General features: G+C 42.8%; 2 protein-coding genes across 2 annotated transcripts in view; one reads left to right on the top strand and one right to left on the bottom strand.

Moving 5' to 3' along the window:
* LOC116531880 (NACHT, LRR and PYD domains-containing protein 3) overlaps window positions 1–18,180 on the top strand; it is a 56,393-nt gene that overhangs the window by 28,317 nt on the left and 9,896 nt on the right. The window contains exons 3-7 of the mRNA XM_032250888.1: window positions 275–319; window positions 2,927–4,586; window positions 6,637–6,726; window positions 16,686–16,856; window positions 16,972–17,142. Coding sequence (XP_032106779.1) covers window positions 3,097–4,586; window positions 6,637–6,726; window positions 16,686–16,856; window positions 16,972–17,142 — 1,922 coding nt within the window. The 5' untranslated portion in view covers window positions 275–319; window positions 2,927–3,096. The remainder of the gene's footprint in view (window positions 1–274; window positions 320–2,926; window positions 4,587–6,636; window positions 6,727–16,685; window positions 16,857–16,971; window positions 17,143–18,180) is intronic.
* On the bottom strand, window positions 8,057–14,041 carry TEX13B (testis expressed 13B). The gene is made up of 4 exons (XM_032250889.1): window positions 13,848–14,041; window positions 13,177–13,667; window positions 12,929–13,068; window positions 8,057–8,858 (listed from the first exon to the last, which is right to left on the bottom strand). Exons 2-4 carry the CDS (start codon window positions 13,633–13,635, stop codon window positions 8,711–8,713), a joined length of 747 nt encoding a protein of 248 aa, XP_032106780.1. The 5' UTR covers window positions 13,636–13,667; window positions 13,848–14,041; the 3' UTR covers window positions 8,057–8,710.

Genomic DNA, 18,180 nt, shown 5'->3' with positions numbered 1-18,180 from the left:
ATCCTCCCACCTTAGACTCCCAAAGCACTGGGATTATAGGTGTGAGTCACTGTGCCCAGCCGAGAAATTCTTATGTTTCATTTTATGTTGTATATTAGCTATAAAACACCTTTGTGGGTAAGTTAGAAAAGATGTGAGATGATTTACTTTCTTTGTTGTATTTCTGTTTGGGGAACAGCATGAATGGCTGTTGCAGTGTGGCAAAATTTCTGTATATTTCAGGTTTTGGTATAAAGATGTATTTGTGCTACTCCTAACTCTCTTTCTCCCACAGTTGCCTCAAGTTCTCCGGCTTCATTTTCATGTAAAGAGCTTGCAGGTAGATTCCTTTTCTATTTTACTCTCTTTTTCTGTTTTGAGAATAGTGTCTTCCAAGAACCCAGCTACCCATCCCTGCCACATACCTCCCACCACTCCTCTCTAATTTTTCCCTCTAATTCACTGGGGCCACAGTCATTGCTCCTTTTGGCAACTATGAAGCCATAAACTGTCACGACAAATAGGGCGTCTATATCATATAGAATATATTCAAATAGCTGTTCAAATACTGGGAGAACCACTGGTGGTGGTAGTCAAGAACTAGATGTAGAAACTTTTATTCTAAGAAAAGACCAGTCATCTTCTGGAATTAACTGGATCAGGGCCAGCAAACTATAGCTAGTGAGTCAAACCCAACCAGTTGCCTATTTTTATTAATAAAGCTTTACTGGAATACAGCTGTTTGTTTACATATTATCTATGGCTACTTTCACAGTAAGATGGCAGAGTTTAGTAATTGCAACAGAGACCGAAAAGCCTAAACTATTTAAGAAATTTTGCAGAAAATGTTTGCCAACCCTTATCTAGATTAACATTCCCAGAACTGAGTTCTAGGAACACTTTTGCAATAATTAATAACTATGCTGTTAGAAAAGGGTTCTGTAGTCATTTAAAACCAGAAAACATTGTGTTAAACAAAGTTAAACACCCTTTTCCAACTGTAGGAGAGTTAAAGAATGTTTCATATGCTAGTACAAGAGCCTTTCATATGCTAATAAGCATTGAGAAACTCTAAGAGACTAGAGGGTGCACTCCCCTCAACTTATTTGACCACAGGACACCTTTTTTCACAGCTCTTCTATTAATATCTTACAGACAGTTTTCCAGGGAACACTGATTTGGGAAATGCTGTCATAGACAGTCACTTAACAGAAGTTTGTACTTGACGTCACTTACTAGCACTGGACAAATTACCTAAAGCTATGTAAAGCAGCACTGACTACATAATTTGTGGGATACAGTGCAAAATGAAAATGCAAAACCTCTTGGTCAAATATTAAGGTTTTTAAGACAGCAACAGCAGAGCATTAAACCAAGTATACATCCTTCTCAGCATGGAAATCTGTGTGACTGCACAGATTGCACACTCTCGAAGGTGGCCCTGGTTATAAGTTTCGATTTCCTCAACTATCAAATGTGGATAATACCTGCTTCATGCGATTATTGGGAGAATTAAATCAGAAATGTTCATAAAGGTTCTAACAGAATCTGTCACAGAATAGGCAATAATAAATAACTTGTTTGTAATACAAAAGCATTTGTAGCCATATTAAATAAGTATTTATAGAGTGTCTGCTATTTGCTAGGCACAGTGCTAGGTACTCAGGGTACTTATTGTAAAGGAGATAGACAGATAAGGTCCCTGTCTTTACGTAGATTATTGTATAGTAGAAAAGACAATGAAAAAGTAAATGAACATGGCAGTTATAAATTGTGGTAAGTGCTATAAAGGGAAAAATATGGTGCCGGGAAGGGAAATAGTAGTGAGGATCTCCTTTAAATTGGGTGGTCATGGCCAGGCGTGGTGGCTCACGCCTGTAATCCTAGCACTTTGGGAGGCCGAGGCAGGCAGATTGCCTGAGGTCAGGAGTTCAAGACCAGCCTGATCAGCATGGTGAAATCTCGTCTCTACTAAAAATGCAAAAATTAGCCAGGTGTGGTGGTGAGTGCCTGTAATCCCAGCTATTCGGGAAGCCAAGGCAGGAGAGTTGCTTGAATCGGGAGGTGAGGGTTGCAGTGAGCCAAGATGACACCATTGCACTCCCGCCTGGGCAACAGAGTGAGACCCCATCTAAAAAAAAAATTGGGTAGTCAAACAAATCCTCCTCTAGGAAGTATTATTTGAGATCAGAAGGATGAAAAGGAGCTTTTCATGGGAAGAGCAGGAGGAAAAATAGTCTAGGTGGAAAGATTAGCTAGTGCAAAGTCCCTGAAATAGGAGAGAACATGGCATTTTTGAGAACTGAAAAGTGGCCAATGTGGCTTTAATGTAGAGAGTGAAAAGGAGGATGATAAAAAATGAGGCTGTGGGGAGGGAAGGTAGAGAGGGCTCAGATCATGAGAGCACCTTGTAGGAAGAGGATTTAGGATTTTATACCAAGAATAATGAAAAGCTCTTGAAGGATTTTGGGCAGGGAAGTGAGATGATCTAATTGGTATCTGTAGAAGATTTTTTCGGCTGCTGCATAGGAAGGAATCAGTAGATGGGCAAGAATAGATTAGTAAGATGCTATTTCAGCAGTCTACGAAAGAGTTGACAGTGCCCTGGACTTGGGTGGTATTTATACAGTGGTAAATAAATGAATTTGAGGCTTATTTTGAAAGTATAAATGCTAGGCCTTGCTAATTGATTGGATGTAGAGGATCGAAGGAAAAAATACTTATAACATTTTTCTGAGCAACTGGCTAACACCATTTAACTGAGATGAGATGCCTAGGGAGGGTTTTTTTGGGGGGGACAGAGGAGTATAGAAATCAAGAACTCAGATTTAGGCATGTAAAGTTGAGGCTCCTTTGAGACATCTAACTGGAGATGGTGGGTGGAGGTACTAGTTAGAATTGTTGTCTAGGATTCTGTAATTACTAACTCTTGCTGTCACCACATTAGATTACCGGGACATATTCAGAAAACATCTAAAAGAAAAATACCTAAAGATAGGAGCTGATAAATGTTACCACCATGGCAAGCACATAGAGTCACGTCTGCTTCTTGTAAAAGACCATGGTATATCAGAAGAGACACCATGTGGAATTCCTCAACAAGATCATTTTATTGACATGGAACATATATTTGATTCTAATGAAGAGGGCTCCAGCTCATCTCGAACTGTGGTGCTTCAGGGATGTGCTGGGACTGGGAAAACAGCTGTGGTGCACAAGTTCATGTTTGATTGGGCAGCAGGAGTGGTGACTCCAGGCAGGTTTGACTATCTCATCTACGTCAACTGCAGAGAAATCAGCCCTATTGCCAACCTTAGTGCTGCTGACCTTATCACAAACACTTTTCAAGATATAAACAGACCAATCTTGGACATTTTTCTCATATATCCAGAGAAGATTCTGTTCATTCTCGATGGATTTCCTGAGCTGCAGGACCCTGTTGGTGACCAAGAAGAGGATCTTAGTGTTCACCCGCAGGAGAGGAAGCCAGTAGAGATTCTCTTGTACAGTTTTGTGAGGAAAAAACTATTCCCCGAATCCTCTCTCCTGATAACTGCCCGGCCTACAGCCATGAAGAAGCTCCACTCTCTGTTAAAACAACCTATCCAGATAGAGATCTTATGGTTTACAGATACTGAAAAGAGAGCATATTTACTGAGCCAGTTTTCAGGTGCTAATACAGCAATGAAAGTCTTTTATGGTCTTCGAGAGAATGAAGACCTTGACATTATGTCTTCTCTTCCCATTGTCTCCTGGATGATATGCAATGTCCTGCAGCCAAAGGGAGATGGTGATGGGACTCTCTTGAGGTCACTTCAGACCATGACTGATGTGTATTTATTCTACTTTTCCAAGTGCCTCAAAACCCTTACAGGCATCTCAGTATGGGAGGGACAAAGCTGCCTGTGGAGTCTTTGCTCTTTGGCTGCGGAGGGTCTGCAAAACCATCAGGTTTTGTTTGCAGTCAGTGACCTCAGAAGACATGGGATAGGAGTGTGTGATACCAACTGCACTTTTCTCAGTCGCTTTTTGAAAAAGGCTGCAGGAGCTGTCAATGTCTACACTTTTCTTCACTTCAGTTTCCAAGAGTTCTTGACTGCTGTTTTCTATGCCCTGAAGAATGACAATAGCTGGATGTGTTCATATCAAGTGGGGAAAATGTGGCAAGAAATATTCCAACAATATGGAAAAGGCTTTTCATCACTAATGATACAATTCTTATTTGGCCTCTTACATAAAGGAAAAGGAAAGACGGTGGAAACTACTTTTGGAAGAAGAGTTTCCCCAGGTCTTCGAGAGGAGTTACTGAAGTGGACTGAGGAAGAAATAAAGGATAAATATTCTAGGTTGCAAATTGAGCCGATGGACTTGTTTCACTGTTTGTATGAGATTCAGGAAGAAGAATATGCAAAAAGGATAATTGACGATTTGCAGTCAATTATACTACTTCAACCTACCTATACAAAAATGGACATTCTGGCTATGGCCTTCTGTGTAAAAAGCAGTCACAATCACCTGTCAGTGTCTCTGAAGTGTCAGCACCTACTTGGATTTGAAGAGGAAGAGCGAGCCTCAGCATTCATGCCACCAGCCTTGACAATTAATAAGTAAGTATATCCATATCTTTCCTCCGGTTTTTGGGCTTCCCAGACAATGGACCTACTTGTTTATTTCATGTATTCAGGCACATGATCATTTCTAGCATTATTAATGAATAAAAGTAATGATCTCAGTTATCTGTATTTTATATCAATCAGTATAATAAGGATTTATTGAATATTATGTGCCAGGCACTGTACTAGTCACTGTGTGTGTGTGTGTGTGTGTGTGTGTGTGTGTGTGTGTTAGTGTTCGTTGCCACTGTGTGGATGTGCTTTATAACTCTAAAGTGTTAAGAACATGTAAGGTCATTAAGTTGATCATTGAGAACTGCTATTTTGGTGCAATGACCATTCTGGAAAAAGGCATAAATCTAACATTAAATTGGTTGTCACTCTTCTCTACATATATTTCATCACTGAGGCCTCAAGGAACTTCAGGTTAGTAAGGGGCAGAGGTACACTCCTATATTATCTCGCTATAAATCCTAGTTATTTCCACCAGAGCTTACAACTTTACAGAAGGTCATGAGCTGAAGTTGAAAGAGGCTTAGATAAATTACTTTTGTAATATGGACTCGGTATACTATAAAATACAGTCCTACCGGCACTGACTAAAGAAGCAAAGAAGACTTACACTTGTGCTATCTAGAAAATGCTGTAAGTCTGTTCTCAATATTTGGGTTAAGATGGATAATGCCTCTCCCTTAGTTTTCAGCCCAGCCGAGGAGCAGGGAACTGGAAGGAGAAGGGTCAGCAGAAAGCTTCACTTGAGGAATGAGATAACTCAAGTTGTGTCACTTATAGTTGTATTTCTTGAGTGGGCAATAGCTTAAAGGTGGAAATGAGCATGGGTTATGTGTGTTTGAGGGCAATGAGAGGGAGAGAGGCATTAACAAGGATTTGTGTTTGGAACTAAAGGGGGAAGGGATGAGAAGTTAAATGGACTCAGAATTATGAAAGACCTTGGCTACAAGGTCTTGACCAATTAACAGCTTTAATCCGGCTGTATATTATAAAGTAAAAAAGGAAAAGGACTGATACATTTGAGAAAGTTGAAACAGTGATGGAAGCAAAGGGTCTCCTGGTTCATTTTGGGTTTCCAGAAAGTCAACCTTAGATGGAGTCCTCCCCCATAACCCTTATTGCCTTTATTAGAGGGCTTAAACTCTTACCAAAAATTTAGCCCAACATCCTCCTCCCCCAAGCACATTGGCTATATAAGAGTTTACTATTGAGCTTTCCTGGTTTTTAATTATTGTCATTAATTCTTCTATTAGTACTGACAACCAAGAACCAGTTATATTGTAAAGTTAGCTTGGGCAGGTCACTTGATGTCTCAAATAATGGACAAAATGATGGTTATAATTCTCGTTATTGATGAGTTAGGGTCCTTTGTAGGGACATGGATGAACCTGGAAACCATCATTCTCAGCAAACTGACAGGAGAGCAGAAGATCAAACACCGCATGTTCTCACTCATAGGCGGGTGTTGAACAATGAGAACACATGGACACAGGGAGGGGAGCACTACACACTGGGGTCAGTTGGGGGGAAATAGGGGAGGGAGGGTGGGGGGTGGGAAGCTGGGGAGAGATAGCAAGGGGAGAAATGCCAGATGTAGGTGATGGGGAGGAAGGCAGCAAATCACACTGCCATGTGTGTTCCTATGCAACAATTTTGCATGTTCTTCACATGTACCCCAAAACCTAAAATGCAATAAAATAAATAAAGGGAAAAAAAAATAATAATAATTCTCGTTATTGGGTTAAGGGCCAGATAAGATAATTTGTGAAAATGAAGTACTTGCCCCAGTGCCTGGCACATAGTAACATGGTTCTGGAGTCAGACCTGAGTAATGACCTCAGTTCTGTACCTACCTATGTGACCTTGAGCAGATTACTTTTTGTGCCTTAATATCTGTATCTGCAAAATGGGATAATAACTCTTAAGGTTTTGGAAGGGGTAAATTAGTACTACCAGCAAGATAACAAAAGCCAAATAAGCCTTTTACTTAAAGTTTTGTTTTAAATTACTTTTTTTCCCTCATTTCCTTTAGGTCCTTTCAACTGTGCAGTTTGCCAGTGTCTCGGCTACACTTCCTCTGCCAAGCACTGTGTAATCCGTACTGTAAAATCAAAGACCTGAGGTAAGCTGAACTTTGTTTTAAACTCTTGGGTATTTGCAGTTAAAGATTAGGTTGCTAGAAATTGCACTCCCAGTTGACTAAAAATAAAATATAGCTAGTTTTCAGCTTCTCCACAGTGGAGCAACAAATGAAGAGATATGCTACAGGTTTAGAAGGGGCAGGAAGGAGTCAGGCATGATCTCTGCCCGCACTTCTTGCCTTTTCCCCTTTTGTATGTACATACCCTTTTTGTATGTTTTGCTGTAATGAGTAAGTGGAAGGTTGTAACACCTGAGAGATAGATTTGGGTCTGCTGCCCTGCTTGGGTCTGCCACCCCTACTTTCTTTTCCTCCCAGACTCCCACTGCTCTCCCCCTTAGTTTTCTTTCAGTTGGGTCCTATCCTACTCCATGCAGCTTGACGATCCTTTTCTCTCCCTCCATTCCCCACTTTCACCCCCTAGTTATTCCCCAATGCACCCAAAGGGCCCCACCCCTGCCCTGCCCTTCCATCCTCACTTCCAAGCACTTCGTCCACAACACAAACACACAAGCAGGTGCTCCCTTGTTTTCCCACCCCTTTGCCATATAGATCAATATCTGCTCTTCTTCTTTCCTCCTGTTTCAGAGGAAAAGGCAGCCCTTCCAAGCCACCCAAGCCAGTAAATTCACTTCACTATTTTTGTATTTTTGTGAACATTTAATTATTTTACTTTCATAACACAGAGGTATATACAGAAATAAAAGGCCTCCACCCAACTGCCCCATACCCCATCCCACTCTATATCCCCATAACCTGCTGTCTCCTATCCCCTGACCCTGAGCCCACCCTCCCTAGGTAATACCTTGTTTGCTAAGTGTATTTCTAAACCATTTTCTATGCTTACATAAACATAAAACTCTAACATAAGAGAAATATAAATCCATAAATGTATAATATTCATATACACACTCACAGAACTTTGGGTAGTTTTGTTTTACAAAAACAAAAGTGATCTTGTTTTTTTTTTCTTTTCATTTCACAATACAGGGGCCATGCCTCCAATACAGTATGCAGAATCTACCACATTCTTTCCCATGCTGTTTGCATTTTCAAGGTTTCTTCAACTATCTCCTCCATGGCTCAAATTTCTCCCATATTCAAAAGAACCAGTTGGGTACAGTAGCTCACACCTGTAATCTCAGCATTTTGGAAGGCCGAGGCGGGTGAATTGCCTGAGGTCAGGAGTTCGAGACCAGCCTGGCTAACATGATATCTACTAAAAGTACAAAAATTACCTGGGCTTGGTAGCTACTTGGGAGGCTGAGGCAGGAGAATCGCTTGAACCCGGGAGGTGGAGGTTGCAGTGAGCTGAGATTGCACCACTGCACTCCAGCCTGGGTGACAGAGCAAGACTCTGTTTCAAAAAAAGAAAAAAAAAGCCCTCCCTCAACTGAGTATCCCACTTCAACCCTTCCCTTCACAGCCAAGAGTCCTTGAGGAAGAGCCTCCCTCACTGATTCCACATAATCCTCACTCCTCACTTCTGCAGTTTGGCTTCTTCCCCTGCCACTCTCCTAGATCTGCTGGAAGATTCAGAGTAAATGCCAGACCCAGTGGATACTTTTCAGCTCCTGAGAGGGCCCCTCAGCCTCATTGACCTTTTTCTCCTAATTCTTCCCATTTTGACTGCTCCCAAGTACCTCATTTTCCAATCAGGAACAATTTTGCCCTCTAGTGGACATGTGGCAGTATCTCAAGACATTTTGGGTTGTCACAACTGGTGCTAAGGGATGGGTGCTTTTGGCAACTAGTAGGTACAGGCCAGGAATTCTGCTAAACATCTTACAGTGTACTGGACACCCCTCTGCAAAAAAGAATTACCCAGTTCCAAATGTCAAGAGTACTGAGATTGAAAAACCCTGTTCTAGAGGAATATAAACAAGCCCAAAGACATTTCTGAAAACTGCAGGCTAGGAATCTGGCCCTCAATCCTGATGACTGTCCATTCCCAACAGGAGACAACCTAAAAATCATGTTTAGCTGCTGCAGAGATGTCCCAGGGCCATGACAGATTCTCAGTCTCTATATACCCACAGGCCTTGGGCAATGTCCAGGGTTCCTCCAGTTGTGTCTCAGTCTGGTCCAGATGTAACTCCTTCTCATCCTTCCACCTGTGGGCAAAAACATAAACGTAGCCCCCATCAACAAAACTCACAGTCATCAGAGGGAGAGAAGACGACTAACCTGTCACCTACCCCTTTGCCCTACCCATTCCTATCCTCCTCGCATCTTCCCTCTGAAAGTTGATTTCCCATTGGGATACGTTTCTGTTCTGTTCTACACTGAGAGCTTTGTAGCCAGATTTCCCGCCCACATTTATCATGGTGGTGGTTTAGGGGAGAGAATCTCTCAAGATGGTACCATGCTTTGGCTTATAGTCTAGACCAGTAAACCCTCTGAGCACTATCAGTTGTTGACTCACCTCCTTGGCAGTGGCAGGAGTTCCCTTTTCAGATCTGACTGTCCCAAGTTCTACTCACTGGGGATTGGAAAGGATTCTCCTGCCATAGGGCCAAACAGTCAGAACAGTCTGTACCTACATGGTGCTGGTGTTTTCTTTTTTTTTAAAAAAAAAAGAAAGAAAAAAGAATAAAGGAGAGGAAGAAAGAGAAAGAGGAAGAGGGAGAGAGAACAGGGGTGTTGCTTTATTGCCCAGGCTAGAATGCAGTCTCAAAATGGGTATGCCTATAATTGTGCTTAATAATAGAGACATGAAAAAAAAATGAGGGAAGAAAATAACAAACAAGCAGCCAACCAATATTTCATTTAAATCTGTAAATAGATGTGATGTGGTACTGATAAGAGTGTATATTTTGTGTATTTAAAGTGGAGAGTTCTATAAATGTTAATTAAGTTTACTTGTTCCGGATCTGAGTTCAAATCCTGGATATCGTTGTTAATTTTCTGTCTCATTGATCTGTCTAATATTGATGTTGAAGTCTCCCACTATTATTGTGTGGGAGTCTAAGTCTCTTTATAAGTCTTATATATCTGGGTATTCCTGTACTGGGTGCGTATATATTTAGGATCTTTAGCTCTTCTTGTTGCATTGATCCTTTTATCATTATGTAATATCCTTCTTTGCTTCTTTTGATCTTTGTTGCTTTAAAGCAACTCCTGCTTTTTATTTATTTATTTATTTTTGCTCTCCATTTGGTTGGTAAATCTTTCTCCATCCCTTTGTTTTGAGTCTTTGTGTATCTTTGCATGTGAGATGGGTCTGGATGCAGCGTACTGATGGGTTTTGGCTTTTTTTTGCCTGTCTGTGTCTTTGGATTGGGGGATTTAGTCTATTTAAATTTAGAATTAATAATAATATATGTGAGTTTAATACTGCCATTTAATGTTAGCTGGCTGTTTTGCCTATTAGTTGATGTAAATTCTTGATTATGTTGATGCTCTTTACTTTTTGGTATTTTTTAGAAAGGCTGATACTGGTTGTTCCTTTCTATGTGTAGTGGTTCTTTCAGAAGCTCTTGTAAAGCAGGCCTGGTGGTGGTGAAATCTCTGAGTTCTTGCTTGTTCACAAAAGATTTTATTTTTCCTTCACTTACGAAGCTTACTTTGGCTGGATGTAAAATTCTGGGTTGAAAGTTCTTTTCTTTAAGGATGTTGAATATTGGCCCCCGCTCTCTTCTGGCTTGTAGGGTTTCTGCTGAGAGATCTGCTGTGAGTCTGATAGGCTTCCCTTTATGGGTAATCTGACCTTTCTCTCTGGCTGCCCTCAGTATTTTCTCCTTCATTTCAACCCTGGCGAATCTGGCGATTATGTGCCTTGGGGCTGGTCTTCTTGAGGAATATCTTTGTGGTGTTCTCTGTATTACCTGGAGTTGAATATTGTCCTGCCTTGTTAGGTTGGGAAAGTTTTCCTGAATAATATCCTGAAGCATATTTTCCAGCTTGGATTGATTCTCTTCGTCACATTCAGGTACACCTATCAAGCGTAGATTAGGTCTTTTCACATGGTCCCATATTTCTTGGAGACTTTGCTCGTTCCTTTTTATCCTTTTTTCTCTAATCTTGTCTTCTCGTTTTATTTCATTAAGTTGGTCTTCGACTTCTGATATCTTTTCTTCTGCTTGATGGATTCGGTTGTTAAAACTTGTGCATACTTCGCGAAGTTCTCGTGTTGTCTTTTTCAGCTCCATTAATTCACTTATATTCCTCTCTAAATTGTGTATTCTTGTTAACATTTCGTCAAACCTTTTTTCAAAGTTCTTAGTTTCTTTGCATGCTGGTGTTTTCTTTAGGTGGGCCTAAGGAATTCTCTTGGGGTGGCAAACCTCTGCTGTGTTGATTTGAGTCAGGATGCACCTGGGGTTCATCCCAGGACTGTTTTGATTGTTTCTTGTGATATAACTCACTCAGAGCATGAATGAACTTCCTATCCAATTAATTCATGGAAACTTTTGAGATGCAGGAATCTCCACTGCTCACCACACCCTGATGCAACTCTCCAGTCATTGCCACCATTTTCTTTAATGGTCTTTTGTTCAAAATTGCTCTTTTGGTACAAACTTCTAACTTGGAAATAATCTGGTTTATCAGAACAAAAACTCACTCAAAGTAAAGGCTTTCTGTGTAAAGTAGATTTTCATGTAGCACAACTACAGGGAGTTAAAAGTGGCTGGGCTGCCACTACTCTCTCCCATCTCTCTGGAGTCACAGGATGATCTCCTCTTTGCCTGTCTGCTCCCTGAAACCTCATACTGGCATCCTCTATAAAACACTTGACTCTGTAAAGCATGCAGTTCTGTTCCCCCATAGTCAGGGTCGAGCCTCAGCTGTGGCCTTGGTGTCCATGGCTCTGACCCTGGCCCCAACTCCAAGTGACCCACTGCTTCATTGCCCAACACCATTCTGATGACTGTGGAATCTGCCTGTCTGTTCAGATTTTTTTTTCTTTTTCTTTTTTTTTTTTGAGACGGAGTCTCCCTGTCACCCAGACTGGAGCGCAGTGGCATGATCTCTGCTCACTGCAACCTCTGCCTCCCTGGTTCAAGCAATTATCCTGCCTTAGCCTCTGAATAGCTGTTACTACAGGCGTGTGTCACTACTCCTGGCTAATTTTTTTTTTTTTTTTTTTTTTTGTATTTTTAGTAGAGACGGGGTTTCACCACATTGGCCAGGCTGGTCTCCAACTTCTGACCTCAGGTGATCCACCCGCCTCAGCCTCTCAAAGTGCTGGGATTACAAGCATGAGCCACTAAGCTCGGTGTCTGTTCAGATTTTCTAATGTGAAAAAGTTCATTTGGCTCAGGAGTGGTCAAATATCCAGTCCTGCTCCAATTATCTAAGGCCTGCATGGAGAGAGAGAGTGGAGGTGTTACATACTGCCCAGGTCCGCCAGACACTTAAGATAGGGAGCTAGAGACACACACACAAATAAAACTACAGTAATTCTGGAGTGTTGACTACTAATCCTCTGAAATACAAAGGGAGTCATTAAAGCATGTCTCTCTCTGCCCATCATCTACATCCTCCCCCCACAGCCCCACCTCCCCCACATTGCTCAATCTTCCCACTTATTCCCTTCCCCCCTCACTTCACTCAATCTCCCTCCCACCTCTCCCCTCTCTCCCTGAAGATTGATTTCCCATTGAGGTATATTTCTGTTCTATTTTACATTTCTCAATTTACTGAGGCTTTTGCAGCCAGATTAGCCTCCCACAGAGGAAGCAATTTTCCCTCCGTCAAAAATTCACAGCTTTACACCACGGGTAGTCCCAGTCCCAGGGCCTGAGATATACTGGAGGTCTTCTCTGCTGATGGGGTTCAGAGTCTCTCCTGTCTCTTGGGGGCTCTTGAGGGTCTATTCCCTGGGTCCCCACATCAGACCACAGGCTAGCATCAGAGGACCCCCAATTGGAAGGCATCTGGGTTGGAACCGGTACTATGACCATTGCTGGTGGAGGGGGTATAGTGGGTATGGCTTAAAAAGCAGACAAAGGGCATGCGTATGAGTATGTGAATGAGGCAGGGAGCTGGACAGGAATAGGCTCCAGTGAGGCTGTGGACCCAGGCCCAGAGAAATAAGACACGGCTGTTTGTACTGACCTGAGATCTTCCTCCTCCTTCCCCAAAGGTGTAATTTGTCTGCTCCACAGCTCCAAGAGGCTACCTGAAGCCTCCTCCCAGTCCCTGCAAGGCCTCTGCCAGGGCAGGCCCCGCCTCTGCATACCTCTCCTCTCCTTCTCTAGCAGCACCGGCAGTAGCCACCTCTTTTTCCTGTTCATCTGCTCCTTCTGTCCAAGCCCCTCCAGCAGTGGCCAGGCCTGGAAACACAATAGCCTGGCTCTGACCCTGGGGAGATGACAGCTCCTGCAGAGAAATGGACGGAGCTGAGACACGTTTTGGGGACAGGGCAGGGGTCCGGGTGGGTTGGGGCAGGGCAGGGGCACTGGGCAAGGACCATTCAGGGGAACTTACGGCATGGAAGAGCTTCCATCTCAGCATGTCCCGCTCTCTCTGCACCTCCACAAGGCTGGTCTGGGTCAGCTGCAACTGGAAGGTCGCCTCATTGCATTCCATCTCCTGCTTTTCCTTGAGTTCCGTCAGGTTTGAGGCCAAGACCAGCGCAGCTGATCTGTGCAGTTTGGCTAAGTTTTGCAGCCACTGCACCCTGTGGTTTTGTAATTCTGCCTGCCTGTGGGCAAAGCGCATGCCCAAGGCCAGGCTGCCCCAGGTGCAAGCCTCTTTAACCTCGCTGGGCACCTCGCTGTTCTCCAGGATAGTCCTGAGCTTGTCTTCCACCTCCTCCCAGGATAAGGATATATTCTCGAGATAGAACTCGGGGCCTTTTGTGTGTCTGGCCATCTTCTCGTTGATGAATGCCACCACATTGCTGTGCCGGAACCCACTACTGGGGTCCTCAGGTCTCAGGGCCATGGTCGCCTAGGGGCTTAATGGTTTCGCTAGCCCTGTGTGGATGGAGCAACCAATAGGTTCTTTCCCTCTCCCTTACCCCTCCCCTATTCAGTCTTCTCCCACCTTATTCCTGCCCCCACCACCACCCCCGCCCTCCGCCCCCTGCACAAGACCCTCCTAATGGCTCTCTGACCGGCTTGTCCTGCCCTAGGATACCTCCCACCAAGCCTCACCTCTTCAGCCAGGGGCCAGAGGACGTACTGGCCAACCTAGCTGCCTAACACACCTGAAAAGAGAAGGGGGCCTTTCTCCCTCCTAGGGCTGTGCAGAAAGAAAGCCTCAGGGCCAGCCTTTGAGGCACTTACTCTGGGACTGTTCCAATTTCCAGAGACTCTAGGGGTGAAAGGGAGTGAGTGAGGAAGGCCTCTACCATTCCATTGGGATGTAAGGAAACCCACCACATTGTTGGGAGCCCTTGAAGGGTGAAAGAAACAGGAGTGGTCCGGAAAGACTTAGAACAAAAAAAAAAAAAATGAAGTATTTGTGAACAAGTTGAAGTCTCATCCCTCCCCACCATAATGGTTTATCCCATGGTGGGGCGAGGGAGGGGAGTTTCGCCCCCCACCTGGAATATTTCCGAACAGGAAACGGCCCCAACCCCTCAGTTGCCCTCGGAGGAAGAGGATGGAGCTAGGGGAAGAGCTTATCCCCTATTCTCTCAGGACACCACAGACACCCTAACAAATCCTGGCCCTGCCTTCGTCCCCCAACTCCTCTTTCCCCACCTTCTTCCCATCCCCGCTTCTCCCACTCCTCTCCGACTGAAACGTTTTGAATTATCCATCCCCCATCATTCCTTTCCTCGACTACAGCGTTTGACATCCGATCAGCCTCTTGTCCTACCCTGTCATCAGAGGGATATATGAATATTTCTCTTAAAACCTTCAGTCAGGCGCAGTGGCTCACGCCTGTAATCCCAGCACTTGGGGAAACTGAGGCGGGCAGATCACGAGGTCAGGAGATCAAGACCATCCTGGCTAACATGGTGAAAACCCATCTCTACTAAAAATAGAAAAAATTAGCTGGGTGTGGTAGCATACGCCTGTAGTCCCAGCTATTCGGGAGGGTGAGACAGGAGAATCACATGAACCCAGGCGGCAGAGGTTGCAGTGATCTGAGATTGCGCCACTGCACTCCAGCCTGGACGATACAGCAAGACTCCGTCTCAAAAAAAAAAAAAAAAACAAAAACAAAAGCACACTGTAATCCCAGCACTTTGGGAGGCCAAGGCGGGCAGATTACTAGGTCAAGAGCTGGAGACCATCCTGGTTAACATGGCGAAACCCCGTCTCTACTAAAAATACAGAAATTAGCTGGGCATGGTGGCACGTGCCTGTAGTCCCAGCTACTCGGGAGGCTAAGGCAGGAGAATTGCTTGAACCTGGGAGGCAGAGGTTTCGGTGAGCCGAGATTGCGCAACTGCCCTCCATCCTGGTGACGGAGCAAGACTGTCTCAAAAAAAACGCACACACACACACAAAACCTTTAATGACTTTCTGAGACCCACAAGACAAACCAGACAAATCTCAGGTTGAGTCCAACTTTCCTACTTATTATATGGCATTGTACTATAGCTGAATCTGTTTCTACCTATGGGTCTCTGATGACAACCAATGACAAAAGGGTATGTAAAGTTGAAAGAGTAATGTTTTCCACCATCCCATGTTTGTAATATGTAGAAATCGTGTGTGTGTGTGTGTGTGTGTTGTGTATGTTTGCATATGTTTGCATTTTTCTATAATCTTGGAGAACAGAATGAGGGATATAGAGCAGACTCTTAACATTAGTTATCACTGGGAAGTGGAGGTCAGAAAAAAGTTTTTACCTTTTTAAAATACATTTCTCCCTAATTTCGCTTCTTATAAAGAGCATATAACTATATGTATGCATACATTACAAATCTGGAAAGCTATGTACCAGCACTCTAACAGTGGTTATCTTTGGGTAATAGGAATACAGTACTTTAAAAACTACTCTTGGCTGGCCGCTGAGGCTTACGCCTGTAATCCCAGCGCTTTGGGAGGCCGAGGTGGGTGGATCACCTGAGGTGGAGAATTCGAGACCAGCCTTACTAACATGGAGAAAGCCCGTCTCTACTAAAAATACAAAAATTGGCCGGGCGTGGTGGCGCATGCCTGTAATCCCAGCTACTCGGGAGGCTGAGGCAGGAGAATCGCTTGAACCCAGGAGGCGGAAGTTGCCGTGAGCCGAGATCGCACCATTGCATTCCAGCCTGGGCAACAATAGTGAGACTCCATCTCAAAAATAAATAAATAAATAATATTATTTATATTTTTCTCTATTGTAAAATTGTTTATAATAAACATGTATTACGTTTTTCAAAACTGAAAATAATTTCTTCCAGTAACAGCTGATCATTGTAAATAATTTTTAAGTACTTGGAAAGTACTTCTAAATCCTACCCTTCTTTCAACATGACTGATAACCCCTGTTAATCGTTCATTATATAGTCTTTTAAGATAGGCCATAGCAAGTCATTTTTAGTTTTTTAAACGAAGCCTCTCTGTCTTCCCTCCTGGCCCTTGCACAGGCTGCTCTGTGCATGCACGGATTGCCCCTCATCCCGTCCTGCTCTTTTTTACTCCCATTCTCTTCATTCACCTCCTATACAAGTTCTATTCCCCTTTCATGATAGTGCTCAGACAAGAACTCTTGTATTTCCTGATTCCCCAGAACCCACCTCAAGCTAGGCTGAATTTTACAACCTTTCTGTGTCCCCATAATAACTTGTGCAAATGTCTGGCAGTATTTTTCACACTGTATTGTAATCTGTGATTTTCTCATTTTTCTCCATCAACTGGGCATTTCTTGAGGGTGTGTCTTAATTATCTTTGTGTTTTCAGCATCTAGAACAGTGGTAAGCACCCAATATATATTAATTATTGAATGAATTGAAATAATTTATTACATCAGCAAGGTGCCAACAAATACCTTTAAAGTTATCCCTATTTTCTTTATTTTTTTCTGAAATGTCTTTTTTCTCCACACAGACTGATTTTCTGTCACCTCACAGCTTCTTGTGGTAGGGACCTCTCCTCAGTATTTGAAACCAACCATTATCTGACAGATTTAGAATTTGTAAAAAATACCCTTGAAGATTCAGGAATGAAGCTTCTGTGTGAAGGATTAAAACATCCCAACTGTGTATTACAGACATTGAGGTAATTGGTAGCAGGATAATTTGTTATTTGATACTCTTATTTTGGGGGTCAGTTTCTATTTTTGTCGGGGGAGAGCATGAACGTGGTAATGAGGTCATTCTTCCGTTCTCTAAAGGTTGTACCGGTGCCTTATCTCTTCTGCTTCTTGTGGGGCTCTAGCAGCTGTTCTTAGCACCAATAAGTGGCTCACTGAGCTGGAATTCAGTGAGACAAAACTGGAAGCTTCAGCTTTGAAGTTGCTCTGTGAAGGCTTAAAACATCCAAATTGCAAATTACAGAAGCTCAAGTAAGTTCTGCTAGTTTTCATTCTGCAAGAATATTTGAAAAATATGCAACTCAAGACAGATGTCTTAGGATCAAAACACATTTGAAGGAGTCATGAAGAGGAGGAATAAAGGTGGCATTTCCTAAAATTTCTGTGTCATAAGTTTAGGAAGATTATTTTCATTTTAAGTGGAAACATTATCAATAACAATAATAATAACTCACACTCTGCAATTACTGTGTACTAAGCATTGTGCTGAGTATGCACAGATTCCGTTAATCTGCACAACAGCTGTGAAAAGTCCAGATGAGGAAATGGAGGAGGAAATTTAGTCATTAAGCTGAAAGAAATATGACAGAAGTCCAATTCAAAACCCAGATGTGTCTGACTTCAAGTCCATGATAATCACATTAATAAAAAAAAGTGTCATGTTAGTCAATGTTCTCCAGAGAAACAGAACTTGTGTGTGTGTGTGTGTGTGCGTGTGTGCGCACGCGCATGCATACATGCGTGTGTGTTAGTGAGAGAGCCAGAAATAGATTTACTATTAAAAATTGGCTTACGCAGTTATGGAGACTAGCAAGCCCAAGATCTGAAGGATAGGCCAGCAGGCTAGAGAAGGAAAAGCGCCAGTTTTGTGGTTCGAGCCTGAAGGTTGTCTGGTGGTAGAACTCCCTTTTCTGAGGAAGTCAGTCTTTTTCTATTAAGGCTTTCAACTTACTGGATGAAGCCAAATCATATTATGGAGGATAATCCACTCAAAATGTGCTGATTAAAAATGTTAATCTCATCTAAAAAGTACTTTCACAGAAGCATCTAGAATAATACTTGACAAAATAGCTAGGTACCGTGGCCTAGCCAAGTTGACATAAAATTAGCCATCACAATATATATGTGGGATTTTTTTAACGCAAAAACTCTTTAGCATTCAAGTGTTCTGAAATCCACACTGAAAACTCATTTTATGCGAAGTACCTCTATTTAAAATTTCTAAATTGGGGAGATATAAATGCATCTCTTTATGAGCTCTCTTTAAGGCTGAGTTTATAGTCTTTAGAA

Source organism: Sapajus apella, unplaced genomic scaffold (genome assembly GCF_009761245.1).
Source record: "Sapajus apella isolate SASKATOON/1434 unplaced genomic scaffold, GSC_monkey_1.0 scaffold73, whole genome shotgun sequence".
Lineage (NCBI taxonomy): Eukaryota > Metazoa > Chordata > Mammalia > Primates > Cebidae > Sapajus > Sapajus apella.
Note: the sequence above shows the minus strand (reverse complement) of the source record. Positions and strands in the feature narration are given on the sequence as shown.

Excerpts from the sequence above, each read along its gene's own strand:
- TEX13B (XM_032250889.1), bottom strand. The coding sequence starts at position 13,635 with ATGGCCCTGAGACCTGAGGACCCCAGTAGTGGGTTCCGGCACAGCAAT. Across the intron at positions 13,069-13,176 it reads GATGGAAGCTCTTCCATGCC|GAGCTGTCATCTCCCCAGGG; the intron begins GTAAGTTCCCCT and ends ATTTCTCTGCAG. Across the intron at positions 8,859-12,928 it reads GCTAGAGAAGGAGAGGAGAG|GTGGAAGGATGAGAAGGAGT; the intron begins GTATGCAGAGGC and ends TTTTGCCCACAG.